Raw genomic sequence first — 26,379 nt, 5'->3', positions numbered from 1 at the left:
TATAATCTGAGAATTACAGTATCAACCCCATTGGAATGAATGGAATTAAAAAATATATATATTTTGAAGGTCTCAAAGCATTTGCAAAGTTTTGCTCCCTTACTAAAAACTATGCTTTTCTTTTAAGAATTTTTTATGCATCTCTTCTGGATCAAAATGTACCCAAATGCATTATGGTTAATCTTACTGTTATATGGTCCAAAAAGTCTGTTCAGGACAAACTATGTGGTACAATCGGCTATAAGAGTGAGACAAGCCTGTTATTATAACAGCTCACATGAATGTACAACGTGAACCCTAGAAACATGAATACCCAGTAACAACCAAATGTCAAAAAACATCTATGGCCTAAAAATAGTGTTGGCTATTAAAATTACCTGATTCTAGGAGAAAATTTGCAGAATTCCATGAAATGGATTTATATGCAGTAAAAGTGTGTGAGAAAACTGTACTTGCTAGGTGAATAAACTGTAATGTAGAAACATTCATTTTCCGTAAAGCTGCCTAGAAACGACACGCATTGTGAAAACCGCTACACAAATAAATGTGAACTGAATGCAACAATATCTGGTTTGCTTTAGATACTTCAGATGCTTTCACCAATCTGTGTGAGAGTTCATACATTCAAGTCAAACAAGAACGCCTTCAGAGAGCCACTAATATAAAGAGAGGATATTTACTCTATAATAGGCTCTGCCATTTCAAGTATATGACCTCCTTGTGCAAAAGAAGAAATTAAACGTCAAATTTAGGCCGTCCTGAAAGCAAAAGCATATGGTTCATTTTGGGGAAGGTCTTGAGTATTTCAAACCCTAATGATGTTTGGACAATAAAAGTGGACTGGCACAGGTGGTGTTTATTTATAAAAGAACTCTTTTCGTTTTCTCTGGAAGAATTTGAACTCGTGTTTGCATGTTAAACTGTCAAGCTTTTCCATAGTCGCCCAGACAAAGAAACAACCACATAATATCTGCAGAGCAAAATCCAGTATCTACAAACTGAAAAGGAAATGAGGAAATAGCATCCACATTTGGACTACAGGCAATGCATGGCAAACGGTCTTTTACCTTTGAGACACGATTTTATATGCATCCGGGAGGTAGCAATTAATGTTCTCCATCTGGAAGGGGTCAGCGTCGCATATCTTGTTGTCTGTGCGGCCGTAGTTGGCGGTTTCGATCATGATGACATCACTCCCCGGGCAGCGCAGATCGATAGGGTAACCCTCACACGACAGCTCTCGCCGCACCAGACCGAACGGCAGCGCTGCACGACTGAAGGCTAGAGGAAAGAACGGAAGATTAGAGATTAGTTCGCTCCTGGTGTCAGGCCCCAGCAACACCTAAAGCAATGCTTCCTTGTGAAAGACTCTTAAGTGCAAGCATTTTCAAAACTGTCTCTGTGACATTTGAATAGGCAGACACTTTTGCAAATCATGCTTTCCGCTTTGTTAATTCGTTCTGGTTATATCCTTTTAAAATCTCATTTGAAATTAGAAATGTATTTGAATTGTCAGATATGTGTCACTTTATTTGCAGATATCTTGGCTTGCAAAAAAAATGCATGCAAATGCATGCAAATCTACTAAACTGAAGATATTTTTAATCATGCAATGCCTTTTTTCCACTTATTTAACCACAAAAGCATTATGTTAAGTACTAGACATTACTAGGTCGTTGCTAGATATTTATCAGTTGTAATATAAATAACAGATGTCTTCCATTTTAACTAACTCCAGATATTTTTATATCTGCTCTGCCAGACATTTACTTGCATTAAGAAATAACTTGTTTTGATGTCATTTCTAAAATTACGGACTACACTTTTAGCATGCATTATGTCTACAGCTACCGCGGTAATGTCATAATATTATTCCTAAATTGCATCAGCGTGATTTCCTGAGTCCTGTATGAAGTAGATGGGTCAGCATTTTTCTTTTGGTCCAGCAAATTCGCAAATGGCCGTATAACATGTCAAAAATATTTCCTGATATCTGCGATTAATGCATGCCACCAGATGAATAAACAAGACAACATTTGTGCATTTACCCCGTATAAAATCTACATGTTGATTTGTTTTGCATCCTCGCAAAAAGCCATCATAAGATATGATTATTAACGACTGCCATGCAGTAGCTATGGTTATGACCATATGGTTGGTCATATTTCCCTAAGACGCAGGGAACATTGTGAATTGTGTGAGGACAAAGTATATGATATTAATGACCAAAATATAAAAAGAGGCGTTTTCTGTTGCCATGCCACATTTGAGATATGAATGTGACATTGCACAATACGGTTTTTAGACCACATGCTTTCAAATTTGCAAGCAGAGATATAAGTGCAGTATTAAACGTTGGTGGTGTTAGAGGCCAAATTTGCTGTGCTTTACATTGGGAGTGTCCTCTAAGTGTGTATAACCTGTTACCATATAATTCAATGAGCTGTCATCGACTCCCACTTTGTGAGAAAAAATTGAACAAACACTGTTCATGCCTACATCTTCAGTGCAAACAACAATTATAAGACCAGGCACTATTGGGACGTCCAGAAAAATTCAATGAATCAAAATAAAGAACTAATAACTAAAAAGTCGGACTAATAAGTCACTGGCTGCTGTAATTTAATGTTTTGCCGCTGGCAGGTTTTTGTGGATTTGTCTGATTTTTATCAATTGCACCACATACATCACACGGTAAATTTTAACTTAAGTTTGCCGTTTTGATGGGTTTTATTTAGAAACTGAAACCCTCAGAACGTCACATTGTCTTTGTATATCAACTTTTATAAAGTGTGGACCCTTGCGTTTGGATGATAACTCAATCATGGGCCGCGACAAAAAATGGTGCTGGAAACGATTTGTGATTTTGCGGAGCTTTTTTTCCCATGAAGGTCTCTAGACGATCCATGACTTCTGTGCTTGTCATAATGCATGCACTGATGCAGCTGAATTACGTCAAAGCGCACACAAAGTGTCAAATGTTTGTCAGTGTGCCACAACACACAGCACTCATCCCATCACACGCTCCGCTTTTATACTTCGAGCGTAAAGCAAACCTTGAAACACACAGCATTCATTTCAATAAACGTCCTCAAAGCCTTCGCTGCATATCTTTACTCAAGTACTTGTGAGTGGAAATCCTGGCAGTATGAGGTATATTATCTGTTTTATAGAGAGATTCAGACAGGAGGGTAGAAATGTGTCTCTTTGCCCTCACAGACTGAGACTCTGAGCACTGAGCGTGTTGCTCCGGATCCACTCCAGGATTTCCATCTCTCTCTCGCATCCCATTCACATTCAGCAGCCAGTGACAATGCTCAATGCTGCACAAACAGTGTAAAAACATGGTAAATAGAACAAGTAGATTTTTTTTGTATTTTAATCTACACTTGCACAATTAGTTAATGGTCATGTTTTAATGAATTGTGCATCCCTAATTCAGGGTTTCTGTAGGTTTTATGAAGGTGTATTTAAGACCTTGTTTAAACCAAGAATACAATTTAAAAGAAACACAATAAAACAATATGGTCTCTAAATGTAAATGTCTTGTATATGCAGTGCATCAAAGTTTGAAAACAACTTTCAACTGATTTTCATTGCATTACATTTAAAAGTTTTTACTTTACATAAAATACTGAAATAACTTTTACTCTGCAATGTAAGTTGATGACACTGCAAAAAAAACAACAACAACAGTGCTGATCTTCAGTATTTTTGTCATTTTCAAACCCCGTTGACAAATATTCGTTCTCGTTTTAAGCATAATTCTGTTCCATTTCTCAGAAAACGAGGCTTCATGTCGTCATTTTGCTTCTAAGGTAAAAGTATCTTGATTTAAGTGGGAGAAAAATACTGAGGAAGAATTTTTTTTTTTTTTTTGCAATGCTTGCAACATTTAATGCCATGACTTTATGAATTTAAGAATTGCAGCTATCATTTAAGACCGTTTAAGGCCTTAATTTGTGAAAAAGGAAATTAAAGTCTTAAGACCTTTTTAAAATCTGTGCTGAAAATACATCTGATTGGTAAACTGGTTACAGGAAATACTTCATATAGACAAATGCAAATGCACTGTGTTCTAATTGGGTGACGGGGTCAATAATTATTAGCTGCTGAAAGTTGATTGTTTGATTGCTGGTGTCCTTATTTAGGTCATTTGGAAGACTGTTTTTTAATGGCTTGCCCTAAAAAAAGGCCAGTCTTGTTTTCTGCTCTCAGACTGCTGCTTAAAACATGATGCTCTCTCATAATGCCATGCACTCATGGCTCAGTCATGCACCAGCAAACTCACGCAGCAGCTCAACACTAATTACCCAGCTCAGGCACTGCAATGCATCTGAAAACAGCCGAATGCAGAGTTTTGATTCTACTTATTTAAGCATTATTATAATAATGTTACATTTTTACTGGTAATACACAATAATAAAGAGTCTCAGGGTCCTATGAATTTTGTTGGTAACACTTTACAATAAAGTTTCAATAGTTATCATTGGTTGATGCATTTAATACTATTAAGACTAATACATTTGTTACAGTATTTATTCATCTTCGTTAACATTAGTGATCCTTATTAGTTCATGTTAGCTGAGGACCATTAAATAATATTAAAAGATACAACTTTTGATTTGAATAATGTATTAGTAAATGTTAGAATTAACATTAACTCAGATTAATAAAGGTTTTTATAAATATTTTTGCAGTTAACTAATTTTAACAAATGGAATCTTATTGTAAAGAGTTACCATTTTGTATAATTTTTTCTTCTTACTTTTTTTTTTCTAAATTGTTCTGGATTTTGTTGTAAAGGTTAACATTACATTACATTTTAATAATAAAAACGACTTGTAATCAGCTGAATTCATAAACCTTTAGCAATTTAATACAATTAATGCATTTGAACAATAACAGTGCCCTATGAGATATTTAATTTTTTCAGAAATTCTGTGATATTAATATCAATTTTTCTGGATTCTGTTTTTTTTTTTTTTTACGATATAATACAAATTTACTATCAAAACGGCAGTAATCAAACGAATGCATACAAAAATCTGAAATGTAAATTTATACAATTTTAATTTTTTTTTGGCAAACAAACAAAATGCTGCACAACTTTGTGGTTTACGGTTTAAACAAACATGGAAGAAAAATTGAGTGATACTTTGTAATACTCCTTTAAAAATTATATTTGAACAATTTGTATTATTATTGTCATTATTGGAGAAGTACATATAATACAGTATATATGTTCACTTATGCCGCAAACCCAATACTTTTAGGAAAAACTAATACTTGCCCAACAGTAAATATTATAAACACTTAAACTTGAAGAAAAGCACACGAGGTATTTCAACTGGCAGTATCAAGATAATGCATTGGTGTTTGTGTAAGATTTATGCATTTATGGCTACATATCATTTTTTTTGTATCCAGTATCACATGCAGAGACAATCATAAGTAAGGCATTAATAAGCTGGCTGACTTAAGAGTGTCAATTTTGTGGTGGTCTCGAGATATTGAGCTCAGACTCAAGCCTCAGGGTTTGTTTCGCAAAACGACCAGCCGACTGTTCAATATCCCTGACTAATGTGATGTATTCCTGAGTGAAACGACATACTTACTGGAAAGCGATGCGGGCAAGACTTTGTCATTTGGACGTCAGCCCGCATGGATGTCATTTGCCTGGCAGAGAAACGGACTTTATTCTGATAATGAGCTTTTGTTGTTCTTTGGAAAGACATGCAGAGATGAATAGTGCAAAGTAAACAGGCTTTCTGTAGGACACGTCTGCTTTATGTTGTCTGCTCTGCGGTCTGAAACATGTTGTCGCACTCCCTGGCTCTCTACAGTCACCATTTATTTCCACACACCAGCACAGATTTTCAAACTCACCTTCTGCCAGCAGCAGTGGAGATTTACATCAAAGCTGGGAAAGCAGTAAGAGCCTGCCAAAGCGTGTGGCTCTTTATCTCACGCTTTCTTTTAACTTAACTCATGTTAAGGGCGAATCCTGTGCCATACATAATACATTACATGCAAAGTTCCATGCATTGCCATGGCAACAGTTCTAGCTGGATTGTAATTGGCTGTGACCCTGTTTCCCTGGATTTGACTTGGAATTTTATCAGGAATTCTGGTCAGTGGCTGGAAAAGTAGCTTTTCTTATGCATCTTCCTAATGTTTGCATTGGGCTCAAGCCAGCATAGTCAATCTCGTTGCACAATATACCCCATTTTCTGCTGCTCGACAAAACTTTATTAATTTATTATTATTTTTCCTTTTCAGTGTTTCAGGGTCTTAAAGCAGCTCGGCTCACAGCAAACGTTTCTCACCAACTCCACCTCTGTAATGCACTGAGTTTATGCCTTTTTGGAACGCATTTTGGTCCACTTTATTGACACATTTGCATAATTTCAAACATTTCTGTGGACAGATGTTTACAGAATTTCCTGAAAATAAAAGCTTGAGGATCTGAAATGTTAAACACTCGAGGGGTTGAGCATTTAAAAGTGAAGAATTTAAGGCATAAATGTTAGTAACTTGTCGAGTTAAATAATCTTTATAATAATGAAATTGTTTTTTTAACAGTACAACTGTAAGTTACAGCAGTAAAATATTCATGTCTTCAGTACTACAATTAGATTTAAAAACTAAAGAATAAGAATAAAGACATTGAAAGAGATCTCAGCTGGTTTCAGGAGCAGCAATATGAGATGTTTTTATAAATAAATTAATTCCAATTTTATGTGTACACACACACACACACACACACACACACACACGGGTCAAAATTATCGATTTTTCTTTTATGCCAAAAATCATTAGGATATTAAGTAAAGATCATGTTCCATGAAAATATTTTGTAAATTTCCTACTGTAAATATATTAAAACCAAATGTTTGTTTAGTAATATGCATTGCTAAGAACTTCATTTGGACAACTTTAAAGATGATTTTCTCAATATTTAGATTTTTTTGCACCCTCAGATTCCAGATTTTCAAATAGTTGTATCTCGGCCAAATATTGTCCTATCCTAACAAACCAGACACCAATGGAAAACTTTATTCATCTTTCAGATGATGTATAAACCTCAATTTTGAAAAATTGACCCTTATGACTGGTTTTGTGGTCCATGGTCTCACACATACATACGTATATGTATATATGTATGATTTCCAAATGTCTTGGCTTGCAGTTTTGTTAAAATTTTCAATCATTTCTAACTTTCCTCAAGGAAAAATCCCCACTCAGTCATCATTTAGGCAGTGCGTCTACCAAGTGTGCGAGTGTGAGGGCCGTTGCAGCAGGATTCCTGCCTGTCACCCTCCATTAATGCAAATCTGATTGGCCTTTGTGGCTTTAGGAACACAACACACTCCTCCTCGACCAGCCATTGTGTCCCGGACTCCACGGGGGATTTCTCAGACAGAAAAATGGGTGGAGAGGAGAAAAGGATGGTGTCATCTTTAGAAAAGTATGAGAAGTCCCACAGTAGACCCAGCAGGGACTTCTTGAGCCTCCGTGTCTTTTTTTGTGATTTTCTTCCCTTATTACTGGACGCCAAGTAACTTCAGAAGAAAAGGAAAATGTGCAAACTGCTTCGAGTGCCCATAATCCAATATACAGAGCAATGCAGGGCTTATGATGTTGCACTGTATTTTCCAAAAGGATTTAGATGTATTGGGAGGGGGTTCGACTTCTTTTAAAATGCAGTGTTCGTCTTTTTAAAGTTTCTTTCTTCTCAGCACTTCGGCTTCTAAATGTTGCTGCTGCTCGAGGAATTCTTTCCATCAGGAAAAAGTACTTGTGCCAAAATGCACCACAAGGCAAAAGCAACAGTTTACCAAACACTACACAAAGATTTTGTGGCACCATCAGAACTGCTCTGTTTATCTGAGCATCTAAAAAAGCCCAACACAGTGACAGTGACTCACATCAACAGCATGAGTTTGGGACTGGACTGTTTGATTTGTGGGTTGAAAACTGGCATATGGGGAGTTTTTATACAACTTTTTAAAAATAAATTATTCGTTATTTTTGCAATTTCACCAACACTTGGATTTATCATGCTAGTGACACAGAAATTATCTGACCTGTTGGTCTCATGTGAGCTTGGAAGATGATTCATGAGCTTCTAATTTGCATAATTTTAAAATTGAAAAACATGCCTCTACTTACATTTTTGCTATACATTCAGTTCACTGCAATTTCCAGCTGAAATGAACACTAGTAGCAGGAAAGCACCTGAAAACACTTTTTATTAATTTTCACACAAATTATAATTAAAGGAACTGATTAGCAATTAATGAAAATTATTTCTGTATGGTTCCTTGCAAAATACTATGTTATGATCACAAAACCCTTTTACCATAGTGTACGATTTCTAAAAGAATACATTTTGTTGTCTGCATCTCATAACCAGCTCCATATGTATGGCTTTTCTTAGACAGTAAACAGTAAACTTGCTCAGTAGCTCACCTGGTACAGTATAGAGCGCAACAGTCAAGTTCTGGAAGTAAAACCGCCATTCATTTTCTCCATAGGGAAATTGATTTTTAACAATAACTAATAAACCTTTAAAGACAGAACTGTCGTGAGCTCTGATATTTGTTAATCAACTGTATATGCTTTTGTTGAAGCCATCTGTTCGCATTATTTCAACTTATGTTTAAAATAATCATGTTTAATAGCAGAATTTGGGATTTAAAACTATAATACCCATGGTGCAGTACAGAAAATTGGACCAATCAGAGAGTTGCAGCGAGCAAAGTGCACCAATAGATCTTTAGCTCCGCCCACTCCCATGAAGCACCGAGAATGACATATTAAAGTCAATCTCCCTACGCTCTCAAAATACTTAAATATTTGTAATATAAATTTGTTATATATATATATATAATAGATCATTTACGAACTGGACACATTGGAGTGTCCATTTCTACAGTTTGAAATGATGAGTAACAATGCGCTTTTATGACATTTAGTGGAGTAAAAAGTACTTTGCAATGCATTTAAATTAAATTAAATACTCAAAGACAGTAACAAAGGAAAGATTCTGTCCACCATAGGAAATGGAAGTAACATATGTACCATGTGTGCAAATAAATAAATAAATAAGTGCAGTAGTAGTGAGCTACTTAAGGAACTGAAGGACAAAACCAGGTTCCAGACTGTGACTAATCCACAAGAGACCTGGAACACACTGAATATAGAGATGAAGAAACATGCAAGTGTGGAAAAACAGTTTGACGACAAGCTCCTTTATCGTTACTAACAACTGTCATGAAAAAAATGTCTTGATAGACTATACTTATATCAACAAATGCATATTATAATACTCTGAGGATGAGAATTATCAGTCAGAAGGATACATTTTTTGGGATATGTAAAGTTGTTTCTGAGCGCATCTGTAATGTTCATGGACAATTTGCATAAAGATATTGTTAAAATGGGTGTCTCCACTGCCTACACAAATATATTTTCTGTATGTAATCATGCAGGGAATGTTAAATATAACAATCTGGGATTATTTAACTTTGCAAATACCAAAAAAAATGCATCAGTTACACAGTGTTTCTGGCAAGAAAAGTGTTCTTTTAAATCTGGAGGGTTTTGTCTCTCACACCAAAACCTCTCAAGAGGCGAGTCGAGCAGAAACAGCAGAAGTCGTCATACTTGGGTAAACTTCTATAGCGCTGAATGGGAGACTACCACAAATATATTTTTTGCATTCTCATTTGCTCAATGTAGCAAAAGGAAAAAAATAGAGAGACCGATAACGGCAGTCAGTAGAGAGAACGAAGTCAAATTGACCGTCACACCCACAGACGCTGTATAAGAAACACCCTCGCATTAGCGGTAACTAGTTTTTTGCAATTTGATGCAAATACAAAGTATAGTGTTATAATTGTACATCAATTAAAAAAAAAAAAAGGGTCCATACACAGTTTATTCCTGACTTTCAGGGTTTATTACAAGCTTTCAGGTCTGCGTGTTGCTTGGTGTCACTCAGTCTGAGTTTTTTTTTTTTTTAATTGGTTGGAAGGAATAATTGGTCAAATTTGGCCAAAGGGTCTTTCACACTAAGCACAACTAATCGACGCGAATGTACAACGCGATGACGTTCTTGAATAAAACAACAGATCCCTATGGAGGTATTCACAGCGGGCACGATCAATCGTATTGCAACAAAGCGTGGTTTTTTCGACCAGTGTGTCAATTTTTTTCTCCGTCGCCCCGTGATGAAACAAGCCGTCCAATTAGATTTGAGCTTTAGACCACTTATGCGCTGCGTTTGCACAAAAGGGCGAGATTGGTGGCGCTATAGCACAGAAAGCTGTTTTGAAAACTGTGATTGGGTACATTGCTTAATGCTGCAAAGACACGTTGTAAATAGAAACCATTGATGCTCCACCAAGCGCGAACACAAATACGCGCTATGCCAAATCTGTTTCACCAATATCCTATTTTTACAGCCTCAAATGAGTGTGCTTTAGCTTTCGTTTTGAGGCTTAGCACCCCCATAGAGCCGGGCCTGGCTTCTTAACAGTCTTTGTGCCAACATTTAAGTGATTCTTCTTCTCAGTGGTCAAAGACGATAGGACAATCAGCTGAGTGGCGAGTTGCACCACCTAGTGTGCAGGTGTAAAATGCATTCTCGGTCAGCGACACCTGTATTCCAGCCGTGAATTAGCCAAAAGCGATCAATCGTTTCATGTTCAGTGTGATTGCACCGTTCGTCTTTGATTCGCTTTGCTTTATTGCATCGCGCTCAGTGTGAAAGGGCCTTTAATCGTAAGTAATTCCGTATTTACTCAACAATGTTCATCGATCTTGTAAAAAAATCTATTTTGTTTAACTGTATAAGTTGTATAACTGTTGATTCGCCATTACATGTACACATTGTTTTCACTTTTGCCTACATTTGTCTATTTCGAGGTGTTCTTACTTATCAATTAATCTTCACCTTTTGATTATTACTTTTTGCCTGTGTTGTTACTGTAGTTATTCTGCATGTGTTAAAGTGATTTTAACTTCCACCCCATTTTGGGTTCATTTTAACCTAGCAGTAGTGTCATTTTTAAAGAGTAGTTGATTTAACCCAAACAAGTATTGGGTTTGAATCAGAGTTCACACACTAAAATGACCCAAATTGGGTTGTTTTAGCCCAGCGTTGGTTGTGCATTTGCAAATTGTTTTTTTTTTTTGCAAATATGAATGAGGTTATGAGATGGGAAGGACAACACAGAGGTAAATGAACAGTGCTGAAACTCATTTCATGACACTGTTATCTAACCTCATGCATAATGCAGTGCAGTGATTAGATGGAAACGAAGAATGTGATGAAACTCTCAATCTAAATGACGTGAACACACTCTACTACCAACAACAACTCTTTATGCATATACCTCATGCGGTGGTTTAATGTAACAAAGTAATAATAATACTTAAGTGTTTTTTGGGAGAATCTGTACTTTACTTGAGTTTTAATATTTCTGTCAACTTTCACTTTTACCACTATATTTCCTAATTAAAATGTATACTTTTACTCCGATACAATTCCCCGAGCATATTCGTTACTTACTACTAAATAAAGTCGGAAGAACACAGACTGCAATAAAGCAGATTTTACGAATCGGTGTTCTGGTGCTTGCAATTTAAGACTCCTAAAAAAAAATTGTTTTAAAAATCAACTTTGCACGTGATACATGCTACTTATATTTTAGATGCCTGCTTTTGATGTATTTTGCCAATGAAAATAGCTCCAAATAGCACTGTTCTGTGCTGCTGAGCGACACACAGGATGGTGTTTCCTTATTAAATGAATCAGTTTGTTGAACAAATGGTTCAGTGACCCATTACATAGTCAAATGTTTCATTCCTGAATGAATCAACCTTTTGAATGAACCCGTTTAATCTCAATGACTCACTCATTGACCATTGACTTGCTGCCACCTACTGGCGGCTTTAATTTCACATTTCAAGTATCTTTTCATGTTTTAAATCTTTTCAAATATCAATATTCAACATTTTACGTTTTAAAACAAAATAGTATTTATGCATTTGTAATAACTGCTGGTTAAATGCATCCATGTCCCCTCTGAGATGCATTAAACTGTCTGGGTAAATTAATCTAAATGCCACTTCAGATGCAGATTCCATATTTGCTTATGTTGCAATGAAAGAGTCTTCGTACCAGATAAAGTGGCTCTTATGCTAAACCAGATATACAAAACGGAAGAAAGTTAAAACTGAACACATCTTGTTGCTCAAACTGGGTATAGAACAATTTTTTATATTTAATTTGCTGCCTTTCTATTTTGAATTTACATGTACTTTTACTTTCCATACTTAAAGGGGTCATAGGATGCTACATGCACTTTTACAAGTTGGGGGTCAGCAGAGCTCATTATCATTTAAAGGAAAATGCTACAAAAACAGCTTGATCTGAAAAGAGCTGTTTTTGACAGGGTAAAAAAGGTGTTTTTTACACTACCATTGAGAAATTTTAACCAAACCATGTTACAGACTTTTCATTAAGACCCTAAATAATCATATCAACTTGTGGAAAATGGGCATCCTATGACCCCTTTAAGTTTAATATTTAAAAAAAAATAAACTTTTCATACTTAAGTACAATAAATAACACATACTTGATCTTAAAATATATCAGTGCCTTTGTTTTGTCTCAAGATGCGCAACAGTTATGCTTTTTCTAAGGCACTTCCTTAAAAATTACTTAAATGCCCTAATTGAACTTTGGCTTAATCCTGGCTTAGTCTAAGTCCTGTCTGTGAAACCAGACCTAAAACCTTTACTCAAGTAATATTCTAAACAGTGACTTCAACTTCTACCAAAGTCGTTTTCTGGTAAGATATCTGTACTTTTACTAAAGTGTGGCTTTCAGGTACTTCCATCCAGCACTGACCTCATGTGACATGCTTCAGCTTTGGTTTTTAACTGAAAACACTGGTAGTTTAAAATTAAGATTTAGCAATGAAAAGAAGATTTAAAATGATCTTTAAAAAATTATATTTGTAACAAGGAAAGAATGGAAGACTTATAACTGTAAAGAAAGCTAGGCACTCAATCATCTGAAGCACTTCAAGCAATTTGCTCTTTTTTTCTTTTTTTTAAGAGTGTCCTCTCAGAAGCCAATGTCTCCTTAGTCATTTTTTATTTGGCCTGTCATATTGGAATATAAAAATATGGCAGGCCTCTTTTCAAGACTGCCAGAGAAGGACTGCATGCTGTGAGAAAGGAATCGGACCTCAGAAATCAGGAAAGGATTTTGCTGAAGCTTACAGTGATATAATACACTGTCCAGGGAGGAGCTCATGTACGGTTTGAGGTCCAGCCTTGGTTTGCTGGAATTCAGCTCGTGATCTTTCCCTCCGTCTGTCATGTACACCGATAAAAACAGACTAACACTGGCCTCACAATCTCAAATGAAGGCTCATTTAGCCACAAAATCATCTGAAACACATCTCTGCTTCCATGGACAAAGAATTACACTGTAAAAATAAATTTTCAAAGTTGTAAATAAAGATTATTGAAGTGAAGTTCAAAATTCAAATTCAAAATGTCATGTTTAATGCAATGTGTTACTTGAGGTTTCTTTGCAATTAGTGAAATTAACTAGCAATTTCTGAGTGAAAATTGTTTCTGCACACAGTTTTTTTCAGTGTGCTGCCCTGAAATTATGACTGATGTAGATAATTATGTTGTATTGAGTCGATCAATGCTCACATAAAAATGTTAACACTAAGAGTTTTTAACTAGAGATCTTTACTTATTTAGCATTAAAATTCATTCAAATACAGAGACAATTTTTTGTTTATGTTGCATAAGTTTATGTAACATTTGTGAAGTTCATTTAAATTAAAAGCTGTTATAAACGTGATAATGTTCTGTAAAAGTTAATAAATTATAAACAAAAACACTAGTCTAAAATTTGCACTTTATACCTATTCAATGTTAAAATTATGGTTTTCAAAATATAATGCTGATTGGCTACTGAAAATAGAAAAATCAATTTAGTAGGAGCATTAGTAGTAGTAATACTTGAATATTCAATGTGTATTCAATCTTTATGATCACAAACTGTATTGTTAGGTGTGATTAATCACAAATAATCCTGATTAATGTATTATATTAATAGGCTAAATGAGCTTTCGGCCAGCTGCATCACAGGCAATGGCAGGTAAAGCGGGTTTTTCCAGCAGAGACCTGAATCATAATGAAGCATATATTCATAACCCTCAAAGGATTACAGCAGTAATCTATAATAAGGCTCATCATAACACAGAGGAAGAATTTACAATTATTGGACGTGTTCCGGGAAATGAGATGGCTTTAAAATGAATTGTTCAGGCTTACTGTAGTTAAACTGAGTCAGTTCGATAAGTAGCCCAAATTACGTGCAAACTTTTAAAAAGATCCCAAATAATTCAAAATGATATGGAACGCTGTCTGACTTTGTAGAAAGTCTATTTAAGAGTGACAGTTTTAGCCCTCACTGGCAGTAACCTCATGTCTTTCCACTCAAAACACAATTCGTTCACTAGCGCTCTTCTCTCCCTGCTGCTGACAAACGCCGTAAATACATATTTTCCCAGCTCTACTAACTGGAACAAACCATTTTAAAATCAAATGAACTAGGGCTGTCAAAAAAAATTTGAATTTCGAATATTCGTCGAATAAAAAAAAAAAAAAAACACATTCGAATGCAAAAACGTTGCATTCGAATTTAAGGTCTGCGTCAGCCATCAGGCAGCCTTATCAGTGGCACACGAGATGCGATGACGATGTATGTGTCATTGATTGCATTTGAATGCTTTTGTTAGCCTATCCAGTTGAACCCAACTAGATTCTGCGCTGCTACGTTGTTCATTCAATATATAGCGGGAAACGAGAGCATCAGTGTGGAGATGATGTTGTTTACGTCAAAACTGAAACCAAGCCGTTCACACAGAACGCATATTTATCACATTTTCTAGCGTGGCATCTATCAGCGTTGCACTCGGGTCTCGCACAAGAGAGCGGCATGTTTAGAAAGCCATGTAAAATGAATGCAAGTTCAACTTTTAAAAACCATGTCTAAAGACGTTATGGCGGTTTTTCCCCATCCCACTGTATCTCATGTTTTTAAATGAAGAAAGTAGCCTACTCTTTGTGATTGGTTTTCGGTCCTTTGTATTAAACTATACATACATGCATGGTGCCGGGTTTTTTTTCTAATTGTTTAAGCAACTTTATTAATTACATATGCTTTATAAACATTATTTTAACCCTCTTGTGGTCTCAAGAGAGAAGCCAAAAGCTTTTTTCCCCCCTAACTGAAATTATGCATTGAAATTTGAATAGAATTCGAATTTTGATAATGTTTAAGTAGAAAATTCGAATTTAGTTTTTCAGTCATTTTGACAACCCTAAAATGAACTCGCATTCCCATTCTGCAGAATTGTATCAAATAAATAAAAACATACTAGGGATACATATAATTAACCCTCATAATGCATTTGGGTTTCTAATAAATGCAAAGGTTTTATTAAAAGGAACAAAACTCAAAATAAACTCAAAACCCTCAAAATCTTTTCTTTTTTTTTTTTGTCAAAGACAAACTTTCTTAAATGTTGCTTATATGTAGTTTCGTTATTTATTTTTTATATTTTCACTTGTTTCTCACCATAAATGCAGCTGTGGTAGACGACACGGCACAAAATTATCAACAAACAAATATCTTGACTGCTGCGATATAGCCATTTAAAAAATGTTACACGTTTATTAATTGTCTGTGAAGTTAAATTAGTGTCAAAAACGTAAAATATATATATATTTAGGCCAGTGGCGGCGCTAGGGCGGGGCTTGATAGGGCTATAGCCCCGTCAGAAACTTTCCTAATGATATTCCTGTTTTTAACTCCCAGTGTCACTTTCATTAACATTGAAAAATAAACATTAAAAAACTTAATAAAAAAAAAGTGCCTTATATGTGGCCTATAAACAATTGACATTATGGGGAAGGGATTAATTAGGTGTGCTCAGTGTTGCCATGTCGCGGTTATAATATTTCACAGTTAAAGAATCAATGATAAAAATAAAGTAATAAAATTGGTAGCTATAGCTATTATAAAAATGCAGTCGCGGGAAAAATTGCAGAGCCACGGGTTGTGGTTTTTTGGGCTACTTTTATAATGACAAAAACGTGAAGAAATTTTAACAGAAATAAAACAGGCTAATACTATTATTATTATTTGTAAGGAATATCTCAGTGTTGCCATGTCGCGGTTATAATATTTCACAGTTAAAGAATCAATGATAAAAATAAAGTAATAAAATTGGTAGCTATAGCTATTATAAAAATGCAGTCGCGGGAAAAATTGCAGAGCCACGGGTTGTGGTTTTTTGGGCTACTTTTATAATGACAAAAACGTGAAGAAATTTTAACAGAAATATATTAGCTACAATGATTTAGCATAATGTACTTCTCAAAATAATAGGCTAATACTATTATTATTATTTGTAAGGAATATCATTCAACCCAAATATTTTTCATCCATGTTTTAATATCAAACACAGAGTTTTGTCGTGAATCATCTTACTTGACAAAAATAAAAATAAAACGTTTTTGTTGTAAATTAATTGTTATATGTTTATCATATTATTACCAATTTCATTAGACAGAATTTTTCATGATAAATTTGTAATAAATCATAAATCAGAAAATAAATAAAATGGAAAACACAAATTTAGGAGAAAAAGTGAATTTCATGGGGCCCTAAATTAAACGTTGGCTTGAAAGAATTAATTAAAAAAAACAAGTTATGTTTACATGCATTCTCAAAGCATTTCTTTCCATAATAATGGTAAATGAATATTGTGATAAATATTGCTATGATATGGAAAAAATATATATATTGTCATAATAGTTCTGGCCATATCACCCAGCCCTTTTAATTTTATCTTGAAAAGTGCTTAAAATTCTAATGAAAGAAAGGGTAAAATAAAATAAATAAATAAAATAGAGATTAAATCATTTAATATACACATACTACATATAAACTTGCCTTGCTAAGATTCAAAACATAGGCCTAGAATAAATAAAATCAAAATGATTATTTTAAAGGGCATTAATGGAATAAAGCAGCTGTCCGCTGTGATTGGACAGGGCAAAAATTGGGTTAGTTTTCATTCCTTTTGGACGGGTTTTGAGTAAGCTTTGGGCTGGAAATTTTTCTGGGACCTGGCAACCCTGGGCACATTGTACAGTGTGCATTAGCGTTCGATGGAGCGCTGTTTAACATCAAGTAAAAGACCGCAAATTTCAGACACTTAGCAGAATAGCTCAGAAGACAATCTCAGTCTGAAGTTCAGGATGGAGAGGAGTCTGTCGTCACACAGAATTTCAACTCTAAAAAAAATAGCTTTTGTGGAAATAGTTTTAAGAATTGTCTGCACTCTGCAATTCTAAAACAATGTTAGAATTTACAATGTTTTCCTGCCAGTTGGCACTGAGAGTGACTGACACTTGATGGTCAAAAAATAAATAATTTAAATAGATGTGTAAACATAAATAAATAAATAAAAAGAAAATAAAACATTTTCTTATGTGCGTTCATAAATTGTATTAATTTGTTTGTGTTATATTTGGCAGTTGCCATTAGAAGTTATATTACTAATAACAGTGGCATAAGAGAAGTTTAATAATACCACAGAGAAAAAAAAAAAAGTCAAATATGCCTTTTTTGAAGGAAAAATAGCAAAGTTAAAATGTAATTAAAAATGTGTTTAAAAATGATGGGTGTAATTTTTTTTTTTTTACCAATTTTTTGGTTGGTAAATAAAAAAGCATGTAATGGTACAAAGACCTCTTACATGTCAAAAGATCAAGGAAAATTTCCGTAGGATCATGACCCTTTATGATTACTCTTTACCGTAGTAAAACGCTGTGGTCTTAATTGCGCCAATTTGTCTATTTGAGTACTCAACAGATAAATCAAATGCACACTCAGCTGAGGTTAATTGTGTGGAACATTTTGAAAAAAACAAAAATCCAGTTTTTTTAATCATCTCATATTTCCAGAAGTCATTCAGAACACAAGAAACTCACAGAAATATGCGCCTCGCTGCTCAAAGATGAATGCCAGATGAAAACAAACAGTGATGTACAAAGATCTGAGTGCAGATCCAAACCTCCCAATTCCCAAAGTTATAAAAGATAAACCAAAATCAAAAGATAAAAATGTATTATGTGTCAGCTGATCAAAGTGGCGCATTTAAGGGAAAGAAAAATTCTTCTGAACTCATCTTGAGGGGAAAATAAATCCTCCAACTGCCAAAAGTAGTAGTAGTTAGTAGAGCCTTCGCTAAAAGACCTGCGACATGCAATGCATTTCTGGAGAATCAACGTAAATGAATTTACTAGGACACATTAAAATCCGGATCATAAAAGCAAATACGTGTTGCTCTGAGAAATATTCTTTCTGGCCAGATTTTGTGGCTGGAGATATGGCTTTTCTTGTTCCATGGATGACTGAAATTGAGGCAAAGCTGTGTGTCAGATGGATAAATCATATCTCTGGTGTGCTTGTGGACATTTTTCCCCATGGCAATGCACTGATAATTCATAATAGCCGTGTCACATATGCATGCTTCAGACATGAGCTAAACGCTAAAACAAAACAAGACAAGTGCAGCATGAAACCGTTTCACACATAATCAGCTTCACCAAATCAGACTCATCAGGACTGCTATTCCTTTGGACAATATAGACAATACAATTAACACTTCTTTTTTTTGCATACTCTCTCAGAGTTGGTCAAATCAGCAAATCCAGCGAATTATCTCAATTGCAATGCAAACATCAACACACACTGGATTCTGTAGCTTTTCATTTTTGACTTTGCCAATTTTGTTCATAATATAGTGCAGCAAAATAGAGTATGAGCAGGAAAAAGAGGGGCATCTGGATCGCGAAATGCCAAGAGCCAATTTTTTTGGCCGTTTTCACCTTAAAATCAAAAAGAAAAACAACACATTGGTTGCATCCGAATCTGCATACCTTCCTACAATATAGTAGGCATGAAAATAGTACTATGTCCAAATGCACAGTATTCATAAAACAGTAGGCAAGATACTGAACTGCGTAATCATGTCACTTTACTATCCCATGAGGCCATGGGAGAGGATTTGTGAAGGACAGCAAAGTGATGCAACTGACGCTGGTAGATCACTAGATAAGAGCCTTATTCCTCGGCTGGGATCGTGTAGAGCCCTTTGAAGCTGCATTGAAACTGCAATTTGGACCTTCAACCCGTTGATCCCCATTGAAGTCCATTATATGGAGAAAAATCCTGGGATGTTTTCCTCAAAAAAAATTAATTTCTTTTCGACTGAAGAAAGAAAGACTGACATCTTGGATGACATGGGGTTGAGTAAATTATCAGGAAATATTTATTTATTCTGGAGTGAACTAATCCTTTAACTGACGTGTGAGCGCACACACAAACACACAGATCGGCGATCGCGCAGCGCACACACAGAAACATCCAGGAGCACAGAAACTTCTTGTCAACGCTGCCAAGTGACTTTTATTAATAAAATAGCTTCGATACTGAATCACTACATTATATTTCTCAGCAACAAGGGGGTAAAATCAACTAAAGTAACTAAACTCACAGTTTGTAGAGACAGACACGCTGATGCAGGTCACTCACACGCAACTTTCATCTCTCTCTCAAAATGGCCATATTTCAGAAAAAAAAAGCTGAGTAGTTTGCATCACTGGATATAGCTGTCAGCCATATAACATTTCTATCATAAAACAGTTGACTAGTATTAAATGATTTGCAACTTCAAAAATCTCTTCAAATCTCTTTCAACATTAAACTGATGCTTTGCGCTGGAAGTCACGCTCTGATGCTGTGACCAGCCTAAAAATGACACTTTTTGTCATCCTAAAAACAGTTAGTTCAGCAGATCAGTGCAAGACTTTCAGATATTGGGTAGTCTGGCCATTAGTAGTTATTGGGGGGGACTTGTCCTCCTCAATGTCTATGATGGTTACGGCCCTAATCCAAAGGACACTTTACTATCCCATGAGGCCATGGGAGAGGATTTGTGAAGGACAGCAAAGTGACGCAGGTAGATCACTACAATGACAACATGAGGAATGTAGTACAGCCGGATTACATTCATACAACACAGAACATACTTTTTAACAGTCGTAAAGTAATTACTTATTCAAAAGAGAGTATGCGATTGCTTTTTGTTTTGTTATTTAGGCTATTCAATTCTGTAGAGCAAAAACACACTTGATGTATTCTTTAAAAATGTACTTGACATGTTCTTTTCATTACACTAAAAAAGTTTTCAAAGTAAAGCAAGCTACTGAGGCACTAATAACTTCACTTATCCCTCATGAAAAACACATTTTTGTTACATTTACTTTGTCTTTTGATTTTGCTGTGAAACATGACTTGACCTACACTGCAAAATGAATTATTTACATCATGTTCAAACCTCGTTGTTATAATGAGAGGATCCACGAGAGCACAGATCTCTGGCGTTTTGAGTGAATTCTGACTAACTTAACTCTGATTGCCAATTGAGTTCATGCACTCAACAGACATGTCTACAATTTGAGGATCGACTGCGCAGGACTATGAAATAACACATCGAAGAATCAAAGCAGAACAAATTCAATTTGCAAGCTAAAACCAAAAACACCAATATTTCAAACAGATGAACTTGACATTGTTATTAATCTGAACGGACGTGAGCTAAACAATGACACTACTGTCTTTTAGAGCCATTTACAGCAGAGTCTCTATAGCCTCCATTAACACGTTGTGCTGGAAAGTGTTCCACATTCACTGAATACAGTTGTACAATATCTCTAAAAATGCCACTATCATTAGAGGGTCTTACCTTCTGAAGTTTGTATAAAAATCACGGCTAACACAAGCCCATGCACCAAGGGACGTTTCCACAGTGAAGTAGCCATGTTGGTTATTCAAGAGCGTCTCCAGATGCTGGACAATAGTTCAGATTGTAAAGAGGATCTAGACAGTATGCAGGCCACGCAGACATCAGCAATCTGCCGCTCTCCACCTTTCACCATTCATGCTCCGTCTGAAAGCACATTAAAGACAAAATAATTAGCATTGTGAATTGGGATCACCAAAACAGAAATCATATCACTTTAACATCAAGTTGTAAACACTGAGTAGCTAGGTTTGTAATCAGACTGATGTGTTGGTAATGGGATTGATGGCTCAAAAGAGCTTGTGACTAAACCTCGTAACGCCATCGGATCCTCAGACTGTCAGCGAAACCTCGTAACTCCGATCTCTGCTTATTCGCAATGCAAGGATAAATAAAGAACTGATGTTTGAATAAGTACAGCGTTTTCTTTACTCCAGAAACACCGTCTATAAAAGTTAATGTTTTTTTGTGTGTTTGTTTGAAGAGCGAGTTCGAAGAGAAGCTAATATACTGTCCTGTGCATAGCACTTCATCTTTTATACCATGAGATTTTGGCTAAATGTATTCAACAACAACAAAAACTGTGCAACCATATAGCTACAATAAACGTTATAACCTGTAAGTTGATGAAAATGCAGCCTCACATGCAGCCGTTAATAACGGACAAACACAGATCTCTGGCATTCGCTGGTCAAAAACCTCGTAACTCCATTTGAGCTTGATTTTCATAAAATGTTAATATTATAATGGCACATACAAGTGTCTGATGATCACATATAAAGCCAAAATACCAGTTTTATATCAAATCTAAAGAGGGAATCTATTAGACACATTTTAATACAACAGTGGCTGTCACAAATGCAGCTTTGCCTGGCTCTAAATGTAAATGAAATGCTACTGGATATTTAAAAAAAAAAAAAGGAACAAGATCTTCAATCCCACCCTGACTTCTTGTTTCAGTTGGAAATACATCAACACATTGAGAAAAACTGCATTCATCAAGCCACTTCACGAGTGAGCATTAGATGACTGCAAAGATAAATCTACATGTAAAATCTGGGGTCTGAGCAAAATTAAATAGCCAACATCAGTGATACAGAAAAATCTTTATTAGCAGCCAAAAACCAATATGGCTTACAGAAATACTGTGCATTCCTCACTTTGTCAACCAATTCAACAAAAGCTATTTTTCTTTATGCAAGATGAAAGCAGCCTTCTCATATCAAATAAAATGTTTCAGAACATCAACGGAGTGTGAGAAAGGCTGGGAGAGTGCAAATCAATGTCAATTACAAGCCAGATTTTTGAACAAAAATGAGAACAGATTTGCAAAACTCACAGCCAAAGTACTCGGTTGTTGTGACTCAGTCACCATTTTAGAAGAAAAGGTTGTTTTACTGAAATGCCCTAATGCAGAATCATATCTTATCTGCACATGTTTCAAAAGAAGTTGTCAAGGCTGAATACATTTAATGTAAAATACAGTAAAAACAGTAATATTGTGAAATATTATTGCAATTTAAAATAGCTGTTTTCTATGTGAATATACGTAAAAATGTAATCTATTTCTGTGATCAAAGCTGAATTTTCAGCATCATTGCTCCAGTCTTCAGTGTCACATGATCTTCAGAAATCATTCTAATATGCTGATTTGCTGCTCAAGAAACATTTCTGATTATTATCAATGTTGAAAACAGATGTGCTGCCCAATATTTTTGTGGAAACTGATGCACTACCATTCAAATATTTGGGATAAGACTAAAAATAATAATTCTTAAATTCAACAAGGACGCATTAAATTGAACAAAAGGGACAGAAAGGACATTTCGAATGTTACAAAAGATTTATATTTTTCTTTTAAAACTTCTATTTGTCAAAGAATTCTGGAAAAAAAAAAAGTTACGGTTTCCACAAAAATATTAAGCAGCGAAAATTGTTTTTAACATTGATTATAATAAGAAGCATTATTAATAAATTAAGCACCAATAATTATTAGAATGATTTCTGAAGGATCATGTGACACTGAAGACTGGAGTAATGATGCTTTCCATCACAGGATAAATTACATTTTACAATATATTCACATATAAACAGTTTTTTTAATTGGTATTTTTTTTAAGTTATTTTAAAATTGCAGAAGATACTTCATCAGTCTTATTACAAACTTTTTTACCAATGTTCTGATGAACTTGGATTGGATCTTACTGTAGGCCTCAAAATAGTCTCCAATTCATAATACAATCTTTTTTTCCAGGACATAATGGATTTCAGTGTAAGTACCTCTGGATCTCTGAGTGACGTTCTACCTTTACATTCCACTGTGTTTTTGAAGATTACAGACAGATCTCCCATATCCCTCGACTCACCCTGAGGTACATCTAATTACTGTGGCAACAGGTTGAGTTAATAAACTATAAAAAAAATCACCTCTCTTTTGTGTGTGTTTGTGTTTCCCGGTTATCAAACACATTCAGGCTCTTTGCCCACATTGGCAGAAGGCAATATCTAAGACCTCGGGCAGCCCAAGCTCATTATAACACAATGTCAAACGCTGAAGACAGATGACATGTCATGCTCACTTTGTTCACAAATTCATTCCCACTGACATGCGTGTCTGCACAAACACACAAACTAAATAATACTTTCCTCAACAAAAACAAAAACCTACAATGCACTGGTTCAGCATTTATAACGCAGGTAGGAATCCTGTGCAATGGTGCACTTTGAAGAGTGCCTCATCAAAGCTCCTTCATCATCAAGTGCACTGATTATTTTATAATGAACCCAAATATAAACACTGTGCTATATTCACAGCTCTGCTGATGTGGATGAAAAGAGACAGAAAAAGTTTGAACAAAACATTCCATACAGTAGACTAAATTTAATTATGTTTCATAGCACGAAATGTTCTTGCAGATGCATTTAACATCAGATCAGACGTCAGTGTAGAACAAAAACAATTTTGTGCAATGTCACACTTGACATGCCGAAGCAGTGTGGTTTTAGAAATCAAATGCTTGTACTTAATTAAACGCATTTATTGTTAAATAATTAGCAAGGACACATTGCACACCAAAAACAACACCGCAAATTCTGAAGCACCCAGAGAATTGCCAAAAATGAATTCTCTCCTCATCTAATCACCCTCATGCATCCCAAATGTATGACTTTCTTTAAAACTAACTAACTAGCCTCCACAACTTCCATGGTTGTGGTTGCCAGATGTCAAGAGTTTAAATCCCCCTTTTAGAGCGTTTCTCTTAAATGGATACATTTTCTGTCCAGTCGTTTACTTAATCTTTCCAACCTGGCAATCATGTGGTGTACTCAACCAACCATGTACTCTCTCTGCAGTACGGAAAAAAGCATTGATGAGCTGAAAACACTGGTATTTTTAAATATATTTTGTTCAAATAAAAGTGTACTACAGCCAGTCTGTTTTCTTTCACGCAGTCGATTGCACCACTTGACTAAATCTGCGAGCGTACCATGCGAGTTGACATTCTCATGATTCGTGCTTATGTGAAAGTGCAATAATTCTGATAATAATAATTCTGATGAAATATTTAAGAAAAAAAAATAAAATAAAATGACAAAAAAAAATTATAATTGTGATTATATTTTATGAGAAAAATATGTGAATCATATGGATTCCCATCGTGGTCATTTTGTGTGGTTTTTGAAGCATCAACTTTGAGGAACCCGTACACTCGCACAGTGCTGGGTAGATTACTTACAAATTGTAGCCCGTTACTGACTCCAAATTACATGATAAAAGTTGTAGTCAGTAACATAATCCATTACATTACACATTTAGGTAATATAATCGGACTACTTTTTGATTACTTTTAGATTACTTTTGAACTAACTCACCTAAAAAATAGGATATTCATATAAAAATACAAAGAGAATACAAATATTTTCCATTTGTTGTTATTAACAAAAAGTGCATTAAACATTACATCAAGGTTTCTTAAACTGAAGAATTAAAAATTTAATTAAAACATAAAAATGCTAAATTAAAATAACTCATTTACAAATTGTAGCCCGTTACTGACTCCAAATTACATGATAAAAGTTGTAGTCAGTAACATAATCCATTACATTACACATTTAGGTAATATAATCGGACTACTTTTTGATTTCTTTTAGATTACTTTTGAACTAACTCACCTAAAAAATAGGATATTCATATAAAAATACAAAGAGAATAAAAATATTTTCCATTTGTTGTTATTAACAAAAAGTGCATTAAACATTACATCAAGGTTTCTTAAACTGAGGAATGAAAAATTTAATTAAAACATAAAAATGCTAAATTAAAATAACTCATTTCAAAATAACATAAAAATAAAACACTTGCTAAAAAGATTATTTGTTTGTTTGTTTACCTGCATGTCATGTGACCATTAACCAATGTCAGAGACCCATGAACATGCAAATGTGCTCATTTATTACCTTAAAATCTCAGGGGCTATTTCAAGTAAATATATTAGGTGAGAGAGGTTTGGCTGACCAAAAAAAAAAAAAAAGGTTTATTCCATGTAAATAAGAAATAACATGAATATATGCATTTCAATATGTTTGAAAGACAAAAGCCTTCCAAAGACAAAGACTTGTGTGAATTATAAGTAATCACGTAATAATAAAAAAAAACTAACTTTAATTTGATTATATTTCATTTTAAAATACTCGTAATCTAATTACAAGTACTTAATTTTCAGAATCTGATCATGTAATCAGATTACATGTAATCAGTTACTACCCAGCACTGCACTCGCATTATATGGACTCACAGAGATGGATAATTTTTATAAAAATCTGTGTTCATCTGAAGAATGCAAGCCATAAATATATGGGACAGCATGAGGGTGAGTGAATCATGATTGAAATCATTTTTGGGTTGAGTATGCCTTTAAGGACGAATATTTTATACACCTTGCAAATACACAATTAGGAGAATCAAGGCCTAATCATATAAAAATTAATCAGCCTTATCTCCAACTGTGCATTCATGTAGGAAAGCATATGGTGCAATGCATTACGGGATTAGGGGTCCAAATATCCTGAAATAAGAGTGAATCTACAAGTGGGGAGCTTCAATGATCTGCGATCACGGACGTAATCTGCTGAAAAAATTAGTGGTCGACCGATATGGATTTTTTGACAGCCGAAAACGATATCTTGGAAAGCAGGGTGGCCGATGGCCGATATAAAGCCGATATAATTTTATTTATTTTTTAAATTCACATTTAAGAAATTTGAAATCATTTGAAAATGGATCAAAAAATAAACGTGTAAAATAAACATACTTATACTCTAGAAGACAAAGTATTTTTCACAAATAAATAAATATTTAATAAAAATATAATTAAAAAGGAAGTAAACACTGTAA

The 26,379-nt window shown here is 34.8% G+C and overlaps 1 protein-coding gene across 4 annotated transcripts in view; it reads right to left on the bottom strand.

Annotated features, from left to right (window-relative positions):
- Positions 1–26,379, bottom strand: part of LOC107671708 (adhesion G protein-coupled receptor L2-like) — a 122,913-nt gene that overhangs the window by 72,938 nt on the left and 23,596 nt on the right. For all 4 annotated transcript variants that reach the window (XM_016464639.1, XM_016464640.1, XM_016464642.1 and 1 more), the window contains 2 exons: positions 20,928–21,131; positions 1,068–1,281 (listed from right to left, as the gene is read on the bottom strand). In XM_016464639.1, coding sequence (XP_016320125.1) covers positions 1,068–1,281; positions 20,928–21,003 — 290 coding nt within the window. In that variant the 5' untranslated portion in view covers positions 21,004–21,131. The remainder of the gene's footprint in view (positions 1–1,067; positions 1,282–20,927; positions 21,132–26,379) is intronic.

Source organism: Sinocyclocheilus anshuiensis, unplaced genomic scaffold, assembly GCF_001515605.1.
Source record: "Sinocyclocheilus anshuiensis isolate Anshui unplaced genomic scaffold, SAMN03320099.WGS_v1.1 scaffold524, whole genome shotgun sequence".
NCBI classification, from domain to species: Eukaryota; Metazoa; Chordata; class Actinopteri; order Cypriniformes; family Cyprinidae; genus Sinocyclocheilus; species Sinocyclocheilus anshuiensis.
Note: the sequence above shows the minus strand (reverse complement) of the source record. Positions and strands in the feature narration are given on the sequence as shown.